We start from the raw sequence: 19,477 nt of genomic DNA on the forward strand, positions 1-19,477 counted from the left end.
GATTTTGACAAGATCTCCAACACCACTGGCTGAAAACCACTTTTCAGCCAAGTTCTTTTGCAATTTGGCATACCTTCTCCCCGTTTCCCTTCCTTAAGAATAGCTTCTTGAATAGCTTCCTAATCCAGAATTGTATTCAACATACTCCTCCTCGCATACAAGGTCTTGAATAATCAGCCCCCATCTTATCTTAATTACCTTATAATACCGTATCACCCCATTACACTACTTCACTCTCAGACTGCGGGCTTACTCGTTGTTCCTAGAGTATTTAAAAGAAGAAAGCTGGAGGCAGAGCCTTCAGCCTCTTCTGTGGAACTGGCTTCCAGCTTGGGTTTGGGAGACAGCCACTATCTCTACTTTTAAAATCAGGCTTAAAACTTTCCTTTTTGCTAAAGTATATAGTTAGGGTTAGATCAGGTGACCTTGAATCCTCCCTTAGTTATGCTGCAATAGGTATAGGCTGCTGGGTCTATACCTATTGCATTGAGTATTTCTTTTTCAGTCACATTTCTCACTCACTCTGTGTTAATAGACCTCTGCATTGAATCTTTACTTCTTATCAATCTCTGGCTCTCTTCCACAGCGTGTCTTTTATCCTGTCTTTCTTCTCTCACCCCAACCGGCCGCCCCTCCCTGAGCCTGGTTCTGTTGGAGGTTTCTTCCTGTTAAAAGGGAGTTTTTCCTTCCCACTGTTGCCAAAGTGCGTGCTCATAGGGGTCATGTGATTGTTGGGTTTTGCTCTGTATGTATTACTGAAGGGTCTACCTTACAATATAAAGAACCTTGAGGCAACTGTTGTTGTGATTTGATGCTGTATAAATAAAACTGAACTGAACTGACAGCCACCCTTCTGATGAGGTTTCAGTGAATAAAAGATGGGTCAACTGAAGGGCCACATGGTTTTCCCAGGACCTGGATATTCCCACTTCTTTTACCCTCCATTTTTCCAGGCCCTGCAGGACACACTTCACACCATGCCGAGATTTGCCAAGTTTTAGGAACTCTTTGGGAATCACCACGTTGGTGCAAAAATGTGATTTAATTATTTATCATGGATTCAGTTAAAGAAACAGGCTGCTAATAAAAAACTGCCTAAAGATACGAACCACAGATATCGACGGACTAAAGTGAGAAAGCAGCCGATGTCCAAGAAAACCTTAAAGCCTTGTTCAAACCCACTTTAAATAAAGCAAAACAAAGACTGGCTTCTTGGAAGGAAAATATAAAGAAATAACGGATGGATCTCGACTTTTTCACGTACACTACCTCCATGAAAGGAAATGTAACAAGCGGTTACTGTATTTAGCTCATTATTGTGCAGTAAGTGTGTAGACACACACCATTGGTATTATTTTCATAGTTCTGGCAATTTTAAGTCTTCTCTCCTTCTGAGAGTTCAGTTACATAAATCATTTTCCAAGATTTATCAGCTCCAAATCCAGCTCAGCTTCGTGACGACAGAGCTAACGTAAATAATAACGCTACCCGCTGCAGAGGAAATTGAACGCAGTACTACAAATTAAACTCAAGAGCCCTACGCTGCGTCCTCTCAAGCACCTTCAATACGTGCTCTTCATCTGAGGTACAATCCCGCAGTATATGTGACATGCTGTCTAACATGTGCAATTAAAGCTGTTAAGAGAGCAGCAGAGAGAGAGAGAAAAAAAATGTAATTCATCTGACTCCATTTTAGTCTTATGGTGTAGTGGTAAAGTGGTAAGACACACACAGACGCACATTTACACACAATTTGTTACCGCATATTACATAACAAGTACTGTAAAGGGGAGGAGTACCCTCTCTGTCATCCCTTTACTATTATTATCATACAAACGCTCAGAAACACACCCCTCTCGGGCACTGAAGTGTTTTTGAAATTGTACTCCAGTCTCTGGTCTCTGCATGGCGTCGTATTTGCGACTGTATGCTAATGAGATGCTAATTCATTCCTGCCACCGGAGGAGATGGATGAGAATCAGGACTTGTCTCTATTTTTACTATTCTTCTCTCCTCTCATTTGTCTCCTTCCCTCCCTCAGGGTGCCACAAAAAACAAATTAGCATGATCAACTACATTTCCCACTGCGCTCCTGTAGAGAATGAGCTTGTAGCTCTTTATAGATGAAGCATGAGAGGAGGGGAGTGCAGACAGAGAGCGCTTGCTCTGGCTCTATTTCTGGGAGCTGCACATGGTCCAGATCCACTCTCTGAGGAGACGGAGAGCGCTGGGGGAGTCAAACTGGGTTGAATCTCAGGATTATTTATTGATCGCTGTGTTTCAAATTCGACTTCATCAAACTTAAAAAGACATAAGCATGGGTTGTCCGAGCAACACTTAAAGCCAAAAAGGGATGGTTCCAAAATGTCAAAGAGGCATTCATCCGTCACGTTTGAGAAGCTGCAGCCAGTGAGACACTCACAGTTATTCTGTGGCAGACTGGAGACCTGTGCAGGCTACACCCTGCCTCACCCTACGACAGCTGGGAAAGGCTCACCCCCACCTCTCTCCATATGATCCTGCTGTATCGGCAGCTTTATCTTTAAGTCTCTTTATGAAAAATTAGGACAAGATATTAGGAATCGCTAAATGTGCTATCAATATGGGTAAAAGCTAGCCTATTTTTCTCATCTGTCACAGACGGTATGTTCCAACAACAGACCGTCATAACAAACAGTGATGTTTTCTACCCTTGGCTCTCTATAATGTGAGTGAGAGTGGCTCACTCCAACATGGTCCCCTCAAGCACAAAGCTTTGGCCTACCGACCTGCTGATCACAGCTTCTGTTTACAACGAGCAGCCAATCAGAAGAAAGACGTCTTAACGTCATGGGGAAGGGAGCTAAGGCAGCTTGTTTCAGGCAGAGGAACTGAGGAGCTGCAGAGGGCCCAAGTAAAAGATAAACAGGGATTGTTTTGTTTGTTAACTCATGTAAAGCTAGTGTAGTGGAGTTAGAACTGAAAAAAGTCACTTAAAAAATGTTTATACTTCTTTTAGGTGTTTTTAATGCAGTACATTGAGTGATTAATACATTAGCAAGAAATTAAACACCTATTCAAGGTATATTTATTGTAAACACCGTGAGAATTTGGATAACAATTGTGAGCATTTACTTGTTTTGACTTACATGAAAAGGCTTGGCTGGATTTTAGAAAACTGGGATAAATGCTTTTCATTTTCTAGACAAAGGGGTGTAAAACATGTGGCCTGGGAGCCAGAATTGGCCCAGTAGTGACTTCAGAAAAACTGAGCTGTGCTATAAAAAAAAAAAATCTATTTTTTTTCTTATATAAGGATAACTCAGGAATTAAAAGTGTCTAAATGTCTTTACATTGACAGAAGGCTGAGTTTCACCAGTTCGGTCTATCCTAAGATCTATATGAGCCGTACGTCCCCTTTGATTGAAGATGAGTTTGACATCACTGATCTAGACCAGCTATGAAAATGATCATACTTTCTATGAATTACAACCTTATGCGACACATACAACTGCTTTGGAACAGATTGTCTAATGCTATGGTCATCATGTGACAATACGGCCATTAAATTACAAGAAAGCTGCTTTTGTAGCAGCTGCCTACACACTGCTCCCTGAACATTACCTCACAGCTTAGCTCGAGCGCGATGTTTATCAGCGCCACTTATTTACAGCAGCGATGCCAAGCTAAATGCTCAAGAAGCGCGCTTATCGAGGTGAACTGCAGCATATGCGCACAAACAGATAAGTCAGCATGTTTTCACCACAGAGTGATTCATCTTCTGAAGCAAAGACAATCTTTGATGTTGCTTGCAAACCTGCTGTCTGATTGGCCGGCTGCCACTGAGCAGGAGGATAATCAAAGGTCAATGAAAAACCTAATGTTGACAAGACGACAAGCAGAAAACCGCTGTGTGTTTGGAAGAGAGTGTGAGCGTGTAAAAAGAGCGCACAGTGATGGCCTTGTAGTTGTTTGAATTTGCTACTGTACGGCGACTTTTAACGGATTAAGGTTTCATGCAGACTGACCAAAACACACATACACACCCCATCCTTCTTATTTCCACAGTTTATCTGAGCAGTATTTTGAGTGGATTTCTTCTTTAACCATCAAAAGTAAAAGGTAAGTTTAAAGACACAGCCACCCCACCCTCCATCACTTCCTAGCACTCTGCAGTGCTCTGGGAACAGAGAAAGTGGCACAGCAGCTAAATATAGAGTGGCCAGGTCACACCCACACCCGCACAGAAGCAGACTGGAGAACAAGGGTTTCTGGGTAAATGATGAACAAAACCAACTAGGAGGAACCAGGAAAATTAGTAAGCTAATGAAACACATCATTGTGTCATAACTAGGCTGAGGAAAGAGAGACAGGGGAAAAAGAGAAGTGGTGTATGACAGCGAAGGAGGAATAAAGTAGATGTCAGGGAACGATGGAGGGACGACTAAGTTCAGTTTCCATTGGGTTGACTGAGGGATGACGAGGAAGAGCACAAAGGAAAGGATGGTGCTGACTGCATGGTAGATTCTACGTCCCCCTCTCCTGTGCATCACCAGACAGGCAACACTGTACCTGTCAGCTGGACGAGGGAGGAACCAGTATAAGCATACTGCCACTTGTGATTGGCTGTCCAGCAAGCCATGCTTGAAAATTCTTCCCTAAATTGTAAAACCTCCATAAATTGCTGTGGATTTGGCTTCGGCTGCTGCTGAAGAAATGCAGCCCGCTCGCAGCATCATCTAATCATAGAGTGACTGGCCGATGTGCCGACGGGATCCCAGTCCGCTGCGGGCAGAGCTGCTGCAGCTGAAGCTAATCCTGAGATTCCTGAGGGGAGATATTCCAACCCTGCAGACAACCAAAACCACCCATTTTTGGTGATGTCTACACATCCATATGGAAAGCTGGAGCAAACATTTCCAAGGAGAAATTGGGTTACCGGTGCAGACACTTGGGCTCTGTGGATAAACAGTATCACTGAGAACCTCGTGTGGCATTAGGTGAGCTGCTAATCTGTCTGTCTTTTGGAGAGACAGGTAAATGGAGGTAATCCTCAACGTGCAGGAGGGGCAGCAATTATAATATGCCTGCACTGCATTTATGAACGAGGAGAAGCCGCTTAGCACAGGAAGTGAGTCGTGAGGTTGTAGGCAAAACGCTTCAGCTCCGCCCACGTACAAAGTGATCTTCTCATTGTTCACTGCTTTGCAGCTACTGTAGCTAACCCTCTAACGTACTTAGCAGATTGCCATATGTCAATCGAGTGCTTTTCCTTCACTCGTATAGGTAGTTGCTTCAATCGGCTCAAATCGCCCATGTTGTTGCTCTGCAGCCGCTCAGTATTAACCTATGCTAGTAGAGGCTGGGATTGTATATGTAAACGCTGACTGTATCGACTTGGATTTACGGCACCTCCTCTCAAGAGCCAACAGCACTTAACTCGATGGTGATGGTATACCAAGATAGATTGCTGACTGGTTGAAAGTGGGACTTGCACACCAAAAAGACTGATCATAGCTGTGTTCACTTGACAAGAAAGAAGCAGAAAAACGAAAAGGAACAAAGTATGACCCGATGATGGAGCGTTGTTATGTTTATCTGTTTACTACAAAGAAGTTCTTTATATATCAGGACTTCTGTCAGCACAAAAACAGTACGAAGTACTGCATTAAACATTAGTTATTATTCATCTAATCTCACCTCGCTTTCACTGTGCATCTTTTCCTTCGTCTCCGTCCCCTCACCTCTCATTGGTCGCAGCAGATGGCTGCCCCTCCCTGAGCCTGCTTCTGCTGGAGGTTTCTTACTGTTAGAAGGGGTTTTCCTTCCCACTGTCACCAAATACTTGCTTATTTGGTGGCTGATTGTCGGGACCTTCACTCTTTAGCTAACAATATAAAGCACTTTGAGGTAACTTTTGCAATTTGGTGCTTAATGGCACGTTATTGCTACATCTTTAATGCATTAAACAGATGTGATTTAATTCTAGGGACCTACAAAACTTTAATCGTCTGATTAAAGTCTTAGTATAGTAACTACATTTCAGCACTACATGCAATGTTCAGTAAGTGCAGAGAAATTAATGCAAATTGGTTTTTAGTTCACCAAGTCTAAGAATTCTTAAAACTTAAAGAGGATAGTGTATTAAATACAACCATGACTCTGTATAAGGACGTATGATGTCACAGAGTTTATGTTACAACCAATGATTTAACTGAGTCACGTTGGAATGCTGAATTCGAGGAAGTGCTTGCTACGAGAGTCATCAAACAGCCTACAAGAAAATTTACGATCCATTCGCAGCGCAATGAAGTACACAGCCAGTACTCATTTTAACCTTTCCAACTCAATGACAAACTGTGAAAAACAAATTACATTCCTCTTTTCTTTATGATCAATAAGCCATTAGCTACCAATGAGGAGGTCATTACCTTGCTGATGTCTACATTCAGGAATTCAGGGAAACTGGCGTCCAATGCCAATCACTAAATGAAGAATTATCTGAGAAGTTGAGACAGAGGAAAACTGAATCCCATAAGACGAAAAAAAAAGCACACCTGGGTGAATTTTTCCAAGGCAACAGAAAGTCCCAACATTTCCTGTGTCGCCTGTGCTGTATGAAGTGGGCGAGACAAAGTTATCACTGATATGACTACACCCATGGGGGTGATGCCAGGAATGTCCATCATCCTTTGCTGAAACTCCCGGATCACGAGTTCTTTTTCGTTGCAGGCCACGACTGTAACTGGGCTGTGCTTGTGTTACAATATGTACATACTTGGCACACACCTCAGAGGCCTGAGATTTGTAGTGGCCTCTGAGTGGGCATTACTCAGTTTGCTAAACACCACAACAACAACAACAACAACAAGTCTTCCCCAGAGGCACTGTAACAAATACCTCAGAAACACACACACACACCGACCCCTGAGTTCAATATGAAGACAGAATGCGACAGCTGTGTGCACACCAACAGATGGGACGGGTGGTACAGTCAGCTGAGAGGAGGAGGAAACACTCGCAGCATCTTCCCGTGAGATTAAAGAGCAGTTATATCTCATGATGGCTATCCAGCAGCTGACTGGGAGCCATCGCTCCTAAACCAGCTGTTACGGGTCAACAGAAACCAGATTCGCGCACAAGAGTGTGAATCAGTGCATAGCTGTGGACTTCCCACATTCGCAGCGTGCCATAAATTCCCTGCTGAGGGATGTGTGGGACTGGCAGGAATTCCTCTGGGATAAAGGAGTGGACAGCAGTGTCTCCATGACAAAAAAAGATACCAGATAGAGCAATTTTATTTGATTGCATGCCCATTTTACTCATAAATACTTCACGCTCAATGGATTTAATTTCATTTCTACACTTTAAATTGATTTAACCGAAGCGTGCATTAAGCTATTTTATGTTTCCTGTGGTCTAAATGTTAATTTGAAGGCATTTCCTTTCCTATGAAGAAAAAGCTGTACTATAAAAATCTAAATGAAATATATTTATTTAAGACTATAATCTTCCAGACAGATTCATCTCAGATAAATCCTAAACTGCTGAGCCTTACCTCCTTAGTAAATGTTAAGCTTCTCAAGCCCCCCCCCCCCCCCAATTTGCATGTGAAGTTTACAGTGCCCCTAGCATTGTTCCACAGAGTGCTGCTTTTCTGTGTTAAAACACATTAAGAATATTGTTTTAAGAACAAACAGAAAGGGAGACGCAATGGGGAACAACAGCAGCCCTCCTCCCCCTTTCAAACTCTATTACAGCTAACCTGGATCTGTCGCACTTAATAACAAACATGACACACAAGTGTTCGCAGGTGTGACTGCAGTTCCAGCTCTACTGAATCGATTATATTTGTCTTTTTGTCAGCAGTTGGTTAAACTCCTCTGTTACTTTTAATGTTCTTCTGCAATGTTTTTATAATGCAATGATGCCATTTTGCTTAGTTTTAGGCAGGCACATCAGCAGATACACTTCTACATATCAAATAAGATGCCTCCGCCACACCTAGAGACTGGTTGGTGAACTTCTGGTTGCTAGGAGGAAAACTGCCACAAAGAGGGCGCTGTACCAAAAACCTCCTTGCGATTGCCTTAGTTGCAAGCAGTCTGCAAATGCTCACTAACCACTAAAGGAGTGCAACCCCATTTGGAAATGGAGAAGGTCCATCTTCAAAGTAAAAGCTGATTTTTAACCTGAAATCAACCCATTTCAAAAAAAAAAAAAAAAAAGTGCAGCTTCTGCTTTGAAGAATGACAAAGACAGTTTCACAATCGCTTGGTGGTTGGTTAGTGAGTGTTTGCACAAAAGTCTTCTCTACAAACTAAATGTGACCGTGGCAATCTGCTTGCAACCTAAGCATTCAGTGAGGTTTCCTCTTTGAGACTGCCAGCAACCTCCAGCAATCACTCAAAACCAGTCAGTTAATGCTAATTTTTCCCTACCAACTGGTGGTTGCCATGCAGTCGCCTACAGGTCTCTGCGTCTACGTGACCAGGGCCTACTGGACTACTTGAGCTGCTACTTTTGCACAACCTGCAAGCAGCTTAATAGCCCACCTGTGCCCTTGCTCTTCCTTTAGTGCTGTTTATGATTTAATCACAGTCATATCTGTTGTCACAGACTCCTGTTCTGTGAGATCTCAGAACAGAGCCGCAACGCCAGATCAGTGCAGATGAAAAAAAACAATCTTCTTTTGTCTATACGTGGTTTGAATTCTTGACAAATGGTTCATGTCCCATCTATCAGTCCTACTGAAGCAGCTCTGATTAGCTGCTGCACAGCTTACCTTACTGGACAACAAAGAAGCAAGTAGCTCTAATTTGACTGGCTGCTGTGCCAATATAACAATGACCTCACTGTGGCCACAGTTGGCACTGACTGTACATACACACAAAGTTAGAAACCAGTTTACAAGTAAGAACGTGTTCATCTTGCCACCATGTTTAGGTGCCATCTAAGTAAATTCTGTACCAATCTATGAAATGCACTCTTTCAATCCAATACAGGGACAGTGTCACTACTTTCCCTTTACCACCCTTACACTGATAAGGTATCTGTGTAGCACTTTCATTGTAGTGAAAATCATTTGCCGTTGATGAAAACGAGCAGCTATCTAAAACACCGAATTGACAGCATCCAAGACTGAACAGCACAGCCTGGGTGTTTGTTTCCAGTCTGTTCAGATTCTCCGTGTCCTTCCCAATTTTCCCCTTTGTGTCCCCAAATCGGAGTTTTGGCTTGGGAGACCGAGACAGAGCACACACCATCTTTCCCTTACCCCCGCCTCTTCCTGTTCTCCCCATCCATCCAGACCTCTAATAGCAGGGTAGGCTAACCGAGCGAGAAACAGGCCAGGGTTACCCCAGCGACCCAAACACAGCAGGGGAGAAGGGAAAAGGGAGAGTAGAGGAAGCAGGAATAAAAGAAAGACAGCGAGAGAGACAGAGAGAAAGAAAAGGCAGCTTGTTATTGGTGCCAAGAGTTCAGTCGGCCGGGTCTTTTAATGCCACCTGATCCTATTCTGACGAACCGTGACGAGACAGAGAGAAAAAGACCGTTACAACAACAAGTTGTTTTGGTTTTTTTTGTTTGTTTTTTTTAACCCTCCACCCCAAAAAACCCTTCTACTGCTGTAATAGTGAGAATAAAAACTCATTTTCCTTCCACACGTTGCTCCTGTCACTTACTGAGATTACATAGTATGTGATGGAGTGAGGAGTGGCTCTTCTACAGACTACTGCTGCAGATCAGACACTCCTGCAGTATTTTTGTGCTTCAGCTCTTCCAATCTGCTCAAACACGCCATCTTGAGGCGATGCTTTCAGATTGCAGAATGCAGCTGATTGCTGGAGATTTATGCCAAATCATTTCAACAAGCACTGAGGCAGATTACACCGGGTACTTCTGGACAGACACAGACGAAAAAGGGTTGAGAGAGAGAGAGAGAGAGAGTGAGACCGTGATAGAAAGCACATCTGTCAGGGTTCGAAAGCTTTAACATCATTACATAACAGCACTCGCCTCACCCTCCCATCCCTCGCAACCCACTTTCAAGTCACCCAGTCAGACCAGTGGATGAGAAGGCCCAACAGATGGACAGACATAATCCCCCCCACCCACCACCACCACCACCTCTTCTAAATCACGAAGTGATAACTGTTAAGCAGCAGGATGCTTAAGAAAAGCACCATGCAGAAAGGCTAAACAGTCACACTAAAGCCAAGTGTTTTTCAGATATAACCGCGTTTGTGTTGCTTTCATCGCCTTTTTCCTACGGGCACTGAAGCTTTCTCTATAAAGACCCTGGGGCTTTGGAGCAACCTGCCAACTCACTGTCCTCCTTTGTGTGTAGAATTTGAGGGCTGTTTTTGTTTCTCTTTACAAAGCCAATACTGCTGATAGTCTTAGAGTTTCTAATTAAGAGGTTTGCACAAATGGCTCTATTCTAATTTCCTATGAAATAGTAAAATTTCTCACTGAAGAACAGAGCAGAAATAACTTTATATATCAAATTGGTCATTAAATGTGTCGTTTCAGCAGCACATATTAACCCTCACATGAGGAAAATAGCCTACTTTTTAAGTGTCAGCTGCACCATGAGGATAATAAAAAGGAAGATTTAGTACAACTGATTGGAGAAAGGACACAAGGAAAAGGTCATTTAGGGTGAGTGATTCTGAGTGAATGGCAGTTTGTGTGAATAAATCATGGAGCAGGCAGCATAAGTGTCCATCTCAACTCATTGCTAATAGCCTGTTATAGCTATGGGGAGAGGTGCCAGACATGGGTAGCTGTCCACATCCTGTATGTTTTGGGAATAGATGGGAGGGGTGGAGACGAGGATGAAAGGAAAAGTGAGGACATGTGAGATTTAGGATGACAATGACCTGTATTGATACTGGGAGGGGCAGAGCATTGAACCGCCCTTCATCAATGCTATTAGACAAGAACCTTACAATGTCCAACACCAGCGGACAAGAGAATGGACAGGAACAGGGGTGAAATTTAACAAAGTACAGAGCATCCAAAAAGTATTCCCCCCACAATGACAAAGTGAATAAACTCTGCTTGAAATTCTTGCAAATTTATCAAAAATGAAAAACAAAAATATAACACGTACATGTATTCTCAGCCTTTTCCATGACACATACAAATCGAGCTCAGCTACCTCCTGTTTCCAGTGATCATCTGTCAGATGTTTCTGCAACTTGGTTGGGGCCCACCTGTGGTAAATTCAGTCGACTGGCTATGATTTGGAAAGACACACACCTGTCTTTATCACTGAGGATAGTAATGAGCACAGTGGCCTCCATCATCTGAAAATGGAAGAACTGCGGAACCACCAGAACTCTTCCTACAGCTGGCTGGCCAGTCTGAGCAATCGAAGTAAAAGGGCCTCGGTCAGGCAGGTGACCAATAACCTGATGCTTACTCTGACAGAGCTCCAGCATTACTGTGGAGAGAAGAAAAACTTCCAGCAGGACAACCACTTCTGCAGCTCTCCAACAATCAGGGGTGTATAGTAGAGTGGCCAAGCTGAAGCCATTCCTCAATAAAAGGCTCTTGACATGACCTGGAGTTTGCTAAAAGACACCTGAAGGACTCTCAGAGCATGAGAAACAAAATTGTCTGGTCTGATAAAACCCAGCTTGAGCACTTTGGTCTGAATGCAAAGTATCACATCTGGAGGAAACCAGACGCCGCTCACCACCTGGCCAATACCATCCCTAAACTGAAGCATGGTGGCGGCAGCAGCAAGCTGGGGGGTGTTTTTCAGCAGTGGGACACTAGTTAGGGTCAAGGGAAGGTGAATGCAGCAATGTTCAGAGCCACCCTTGATGATGACCTGCTCCAAAACGCGCTGGTCCTCAGACTGGGGCAAAGGTTCATCAACAGGACAACAACCCTAAGCAAAGAGCCATGATAACAAAGCAGCTGCTTCAGAACTACTCTGTAAATGTCCTTGAGTGACCCAACCAGACTTGAATCTGACTGAACATCTCTGGAGAACATCTCTTTACCCACTTAATGTATGCTAAAACCCTTGTACTATTACTTTAGCAGGATAATGCTTTTTAAATTTAAAAAAGGTCTACATTACATCTGTAAAAGGGCTTAGGTCTTCTCGTGTGCATGTAAAAAAACACCATACACCATATTTCTTTTGAAATATACCGACCTCCACGACCCTCCACCCTCAGTAAAATACACTCCCCTCTTGCACCACCAGCACACACATGGATATAAACGGGCCTTGCAAAAAAAAAAAAAAAAAAAAAAAAATCGTATGTTTTACCTGCTATCTGGCTCGATACATCTCCTTTTGGCTCTTTAGGGAGGGATCCATCTGTAGAAACACAGATAAAAAAAAAGAGCAACTGTTTTTATCCCCAATTAAAATGCATGACACAGAAATAAAAATACACATCGCAGCCAAAACGAAATTGGCAAATGAATTCACTCAAAACGGAAGTGGAAAGAAGTCCTGTAAGCATGACTTCATGAAACAATGTTCTTTTAATATGTTATCTTTTATTAACAGCATTAATGATAAACATCATATGAATGTTTTTTCAATATCAGAGTTACTTTCACTACCAGTGTATCATAAACACTTACAATTAAAATGCTCCTGCATTTGCTATTAAATAGAATAAATGGTAAGTACGGCTACTGCTGAAGGAAAGTCTGTGTTTTAAGTTTCTGGTAAAGTACTTGAATAATAACAATTACGCTCTATGCTACAAAGTGATTAAAGTTGATCTGAGGAGGATCAGAATGTTAGCGATCAATTCCATGAAAATCCATCCCATATTTGTTGAGGCTTTAAAACTCCAAAGCACAACAAACACAAACTTGTCAGGTTAACATGCCATCAATGTGGCTAAAAAACAGAAGACTAATCAACTGCCAGAAAAAATCTCAATAATTAAGAATACTGTTTATTACCAGCAAAGCCTTAGATAAAGAAGATAAACAAGAACTGGCTGTCTTGAAAGGGCTTCCGCATTACTTAGGATGGAAAAATCCCCAACATTAATAAGAGAAGTGATATTGCCTTAGTCACAGGAAACACCTTACTATGGGGGGAAGAGACTACCTTCATCATGCTCTCCTCCCTTAACTAGTAAAACATTATACCAAGGTACCAGGAATGTGATGATTCCCACAACCCCTAAACAGCATGTTCTGCTTACACCGGACCCAAGCATGCCGGAGTCATCTTCTCATCAGCCTATAACTCATGACCGAAGCCCGGTGGTTTCTCTGCAAATTCAACAATCAGTCCATTGATGCAGCCTATAGCCTGTGAGTGAGTGAGGCCGCTGCTGTGACGGAGGGGAAGATACTGTCAGCGTCATGTGCTGTCAACATGTAAACAGGCTGGACGCTCGACTGGCTGACTCACTGACACATGCTCGATCTATTCTGACTCAGGATTACTACTTCCTGTTTAATGTTACAGAGCGCCTCACTGAAGCAGAGAGAAGCTGACTGCGGTACTGAGTACATGATATATACCAAGTATCTAACAACATGCACTGAGGTACGCGCAGTTTGATTTCCACTGTTAAGGTAGGTGCTCATATGAACCATGGCCAACGTTTCAAACAATAGGGTCAGTGTATAAATGAGCAGAAGACCGTTTTTCCCCCTTTATGATATCACAGAGAGCGGATATCCCTAATATGGTCATCTCAGGCATAGATCTCCAGCTGTGAGCACAGAATCTCTACCTACTGACCCTCTCTTTGCAAGAGACAACCAATCAAAAGAAAGTATGTTTAAAGGAAGGGCAAGGGAGCTAAAACAGCTAGCTTCAAACAAGTTAGACTGAGTGCATAAAGGTCTTATCACATAGGAAGCAGTACCTACTACACTCTGAAACCTATCTATCCTATTACTGAGCAAAGCGCAGCATAAGCTCATTGGTGAGGAGTACTCACGCATGACATGGTGTGACCGACGCCTACAGTTGATTCTGTGCGTATCTGAGCTTAAAGAACTTCATGACAAATTTATGTGCAAAGCAGTGTTGTGGAAACATATGTTTCGAGCTGTCGATCCTAGTCTAGTAGAGTCCATCACTAAAAATATGGAGCTGGAAATCAGCATGGCAGGTCTATCTTAGGGCGTTTTCACACCTGCCTGTTTAGTCCTTTTAAAGCAAACTGCAGTTCATTTTCTCACTTGGTGCAGTTAGTCTGAGTACTGTGTAAACAAAGTAATCTATCCAGGTTTGGGTAAGTTTGGGTAAAAATACTTCTGTACTGGGATGTGTTGAGGAGCTGTAGATGTTCAAATGTCAGTATAAGTTGGCAACTAGCCGTGAAATGAATGTAAATTCTCAGTATTTTCCAGTTGTCCAGAACGCAGCACCTTGTTCCTGTATTTACATTTGTCGCTCCCAGACACATCTGGCCAATAAGCGGACAGGACATTCTCACGTGGTCTGTAATGACACGTTGTGGTTTGCTCGGCGTTCACTTAGATTTTTCTCTGTGTAAAAAGAAACCAAATCACGGGGAAAAGCTACACGTTTACAAACTCATCAAATGATTCGGACCAGAGTAAACAAACAGGTGTGAAAACACCCTCAGTGTAGAAGCTCATTTGAGACATAACTAGAGGCTACCTGGATCCCTCTGAGGAAAGCATGCAAATCATTTGTGTTGCGACACACTTTTGTTTACCAGGAAACCCTTTCAGCCCAGATGGCACTAAGGCATCCCTGTAAATTTCTACACTGGCATTACAATTCCTCCCTTACAGCTGAAAAAAGATTTTTCTGAAGTAATAGTTTAAGCCGCATTAAATAAATTCCTTAAATCGCACCCAGAAGAGTCAGCTTTTAATTAAAGCAGCAGCAAAACCTGCTCTTCACTGAACTTGCAAACTTATGAGACATTTATCCACCATATACCATGTTCATAATCAGGTGGTTTAAGGTAAGAAAATGAAATCCAAACCAGGAAGTCCAACAGCGGAATAATGCTCTGGACAAAGATTTATAACACTCTTTGACAGGATTGCAATTATTTTTCATTAAACAATGATCCATCAGGAATCTGCACCTGCAGGTGTGTGACTGAACAGTAAAAAGCAAAAGCTGCACTAGTTTCAAACTTTTAGCCAAGATTGAAACTAGTGACTCTGCTTTGTTTTGCAAAAATCTTCTTTAAGGAGGTCCAGCCTGGCTCCATTCATGCAAAAATCAAACATCTTCTGCTGTGAGCTTAGGTAGTAGGTAAGCAACATTTTGCTGGTGGCAGTTCTCAGTAATGAACATTTAGCAGCAGAGTACACATAAAACTACACAAGACCTAACTTGCAGGCAACAGCAGCCTCACGCATAAAACACTGCATGGGAAAGTAGAGCCGAGATATCAAGGAAATGTTCTCTAAAGCCGTGTACCTGGAAAAACAAAATCTTCACAAAGACTGAAAGAGATGAAGGGAAAAGGCAAGAGAAAGACCAAACACCTACATACTTCACATATTTGCCATGCCAAAGATGTCCGCTTAAGCCACAGTGTGCAACAATGTAATACCAGACTTACAGTAGTGGTAGCCCACAGCTTATCCCAATCTAAACAACAACACTTGTAGCTGAGCCAGTAGTCAAACATGCATGAAGGGGGGGGGGGATAAAAACACAACACGTGTGCACGAAAACAGGCTCTTCCTCTGCGATGTGGCCGTTACAGCAGTGGGTTAATCCAACCGCACACAAACAGACATGCATACACTCTGAGCCAACTTTGTTAAGACCATAGTAGGATAAGCCCACTGCTGAACCGTCAGCCAAGCTCTTTGGATGAACTTAAACAGAGTTCGCACACATACACACCAAACGGCTTTTGAGGAAATGACAAGGCGAAAACTCCAACGGTCCGATTCCCATTGAACAAATCCAAACTTTCCTCTCCCAAAAACTGAGATAGAGTGAACTCACCGAGCCCTGCTGAACACTGGCTGCACTGTATCCTTATGGAGCCCCTTAAAAAACAGACAGCTCTCTCTTGTCCCGACACACACCGTTTCTGACTCTTAGCCCGCATTAACACGGGACCACCCTTTCTGTGGGCCCCTGCCTTCCCCTTCTCGGCAGGCACACTCATCGTTTGACTCACACACAAATAGGAAAGAGTCCCTTTCATTTAAAAATACCGACTGTCTGGCTCACACTGACTGAACTGAGGTGAGTGTCTTAAAAACAATGAGCAATACCCAGCTGTCAAGGCTGCCTTGGAGAGTTTAGAGGCAGATATAGCTGCAGGGTGGAGAAAATGTTTAAATGTCAGAGGCCACAGAGAGAGCACTTAACAACATATTACCTAAGGGATCATCTGTGTGAGAGGGGTTTTTGTTGCTTGCCATGAATCATTACACAATACACAGATATTTGGGAAACAGAGAGTACCACTACTGACTGAATTAAGGGGTGGAAACTTGATGCAGTATAGTATAACGGTCTTTTGCGCGGTGATTTTGCATCTATAGAGGAATACCAAATACTAAATAAATTAAAATACTTCGGGAACGATATAAACAAGAGGGCTCAAATCTCATGATAGAAGGCCACCTTTCTGAAAACAGTCGCAGCCTGACTTGGACGGACTGCAGTCGCTCTCAGAGAAATTGTCAAAGCTTTGAAAATAATTCCTGTCTAATTTACAAATGCAGACAAATTATCAACATGTTGCCATCACTCTGAATGAGTGTGTCAATAAGCACAACACAAGGGGACTCAACTCCAGCTGATTGTATTCTGCTTATATTCCCACAGAACGAAGGATCAAACAGATGTGATTTTTCGGTTTGTTTGTTTTTTTTAATCATTTACCACAGTTAATATCTGTTTTATCAGAATCAGACTGGATATAATTGCCAACTTGACCCCATTCAGCCACAGACTGATATCAGACTGACTCAGGTACTGACCAACTTTAACTTTAAGGACATCATTTGCAGTTGGGGGAAAGAATACAGCCTATACGAGGGCTACAACTTAGATTAATTGCTGAAGTATAAGTGTTAAATCAGCGTGAGGTGTCAATCCTTTCAACAGATTAGGACTCCACTACTGGCAAAAGCAGTGTTGGGAGTGCTGAGCACTTTAAAGGAGGAAGAGGCAAGCTTAACAATATTGCTGTGTTTTTAGAAGACTTTGACTGTTAAAAGAAAATATAAAAGAACAGAGCAATAATCCTCTAGTCGCACAGATAGAGTCATTTTTCTGTGCACGCCAGTGCAGGAAGCAGTCAAATACCCCCTGCAGATTCAGGTTAGAGCTGCAGTTTGTAGCGAACTTCTCCATGGAGGAACGAGGACCACCATCACCAGCTGTGCGGTCTCTAACTGGGAGATGACAGACTTAACCAAATAATCTAAAGTCCACGACAACAGTGACTGGACTTTCAAAATAAAAGGGCACAAAACATGCACCAATGTACTAACTGCGGATGACAATACAGAAAGACCTTTTTTGCCAAAGCCAACTGTTTTGCCAAGTTGCCAAATGCTTACGCCGAACTTTGGCATTCCACCCAAGTAAAGTCTAAGCGTGGGAAACACTGCCTGTCCTGACAACTACAGTCAAGTAATTTTGTGTTGCTCATGGCTCCTGATATTTTTAGCAGTAGCCCTTAGATCTCAGGATAACACCTTCATACCAGCTTTATGAAGCTGAGATGAAAAACATCACATGTACGCTTGCTAATTTGTCAAAAGCAACGAATAACTGTTAATAACTTTATTTTACACCAAAATATGGAGATTAGAATCAGTAAAAAATATGCATGTCATATGTCTGAGATAATGAAATATATTTGCCTGTACAGCCGGTGTGCTTGCAGGAATGAGTAGTGATCAGGACAGAAACGCCACAATTCCTTCTTTCAGAATGATTAATTCTCTATAAAAAACATAAATATACATGACTTTCATCACTCCGACTGATCTGAGGTTCAAGGAATGTGACATTCCCACGTCCTCGTTTGTTCTTGGCATACGAACCTCACTATATACGTGCTTACTTGCACACTACTGAGAGAAAGCAGTAAAATATACATGACCAACAGTCCGGAGAGCTTGGCGTTCACGCACACGCAAACACTCAGGAAAAACAGAGCTAATCTGAGCCCTTATCTAACCCCAAACATCATTCACCATAACTCAAACATCAACCACACTCCAACGCTGCTCACCAGGAAACACGCCAGAGATAGCTGACTCAATCTTTACTCAAAACCTCAACTGTGGCAGAAAAGAGGAAACTAAATGTTGGGAATGTACTTTATATTCATTTATATGTTTAAAGACGTGTTTCTAGCCACACTGGTATCTGCCCTCAGAATGGATCCCAGGTGTATCCATGCTGAATGCCAAAACAATGAAAAAAGCCTGGCTCTGCCCCCGAAGATCAGAGCTAAAGGCCACCGCTTTAAACTATTCTTCATTTCGCCTGGTACCTCTGGGACCATCTCAAGGAGCTCAGCAGTCAACAGCCTTTTGCTTTAAGACCTAAAAAGCTACAAATTGTGATGTTTGCAGTGAATCGGCTTCTTTTCTTTCTTTCTTTTATTACTCGATACTAGGAGAAAAAAAAGGAGGTGAAAAGTAGTCAAAGGAAGCGATAAAAGTGAGCGAGATGGGGAGGGCAACAGTGAGATAGCAGTTTTGAATGCACTTGAGCCCAAAGAAAAAGGAGTACAATGGTCTTTCAGGACCTGTCCTAGTTCGGTTCGCTCTCAGTCTCTTTCTGCTCACAGAAAAAGCCCAGAGATCCCGGCAAATATTTCAAACCGATCCAAATCAATTGTGAGGTAATTCAGTCTTTTTAGTGACCCCTTTCATTAACACAGTTTGCCACTCAAAGGTGCGCTTCTCTCGTCGTTGTTTTTCCAACGTCTGCCTCTCTCGCTCTCTTTGAATTTCCCAGCTCTCTCTCTTCTTTCTCTTTCACCTGCACTGAGCAGACTCACTTATCTCGCTCAAGCACGACCCAATAATCACTCCCTCGCTCCAAAAGCTGGCTGTTTATGCTCCTCTTAGGAGGTTGCGTAAAGACAGCAGCTATCAGCAAACAAGATTTCACAGCAACTCGCAACCTGTGCCCGCCCTCCCGACTCCTCTCCCCTCAAAACGTACCTCCTGTCTCCTTCTTCTCCATCCTCTCTCCATTTTTCTCTTTGCCCCCTCGACTTGCTCGCCTCTCTTGTTCCAGTTTGGGTTTTTGGGTTTTGGTTTTTTTTAAGGAAGACGGCAGCGGGGCGGCAAATCTTTCCCGAGCTCGCACCAATTAGATATCGCGCCGGAGAAATTACAGAACGAGAGCGCGGTAGATGAGAGGGAAAAAGTGGGACAAGCTCCTTTTTATAAACACGCAGCGAGCGGCGAGAGGTTTGCATATGTGTGTGCGTGTGCGGAGGTGCGTGCGTGCGTGTGCAGTTCACTTGCTCCTGAGGGGGATTTTTTAAAAAGCCCAAATTATTTC

The 19,477-nt window shown here is 42.9% G+C and overlaps 1 protein-coding gene across 6 annotated transcripts in view; it reads right to left on the minus strand.

Moving 5' to 3' along the window:
• Window positions 1-19,477, minus strand: part of LOC135933210 (triple functional domain protein) — an 80,578-nt gene that overhangs the window by 49,518 nt on the left and 11,583 nt on the right. For 5 of the 6 annotated variants that reach the window (XM_065471239.1, XM_065471238.1, XM_065471237.1 and 2 more), the window contains exon 2: window positions 12,275-12,325. In XM_065471239.1, coding sequence (XP_065327311.1) covers window positions 12,275-12,325 — 51 coding nt within the window. Of the gene's footprint in view, window positions 1-4,551; window positions 4,970-12,274; window positions 12,326-19,477 lie in introns of those variants that run through there. The other variant, XM_065471242.1, reaches the window with a different exon arrangement.

Source organism: Pelmatolapia mariae, linkage group LG22 (assembly GCF_036321145.2).
Source record: "Pelmatolapia mariae isolate MD_Pm_ZW linkage group LG22, Pm_UMD_F_2, whole genome shotgun sequence".
NCBI lineage: Eukaryota > Metazoa > Chordata > Actinopteri > Cichliformes > Cichlidae > Pelmatolapia > Pelmatolapia mariae.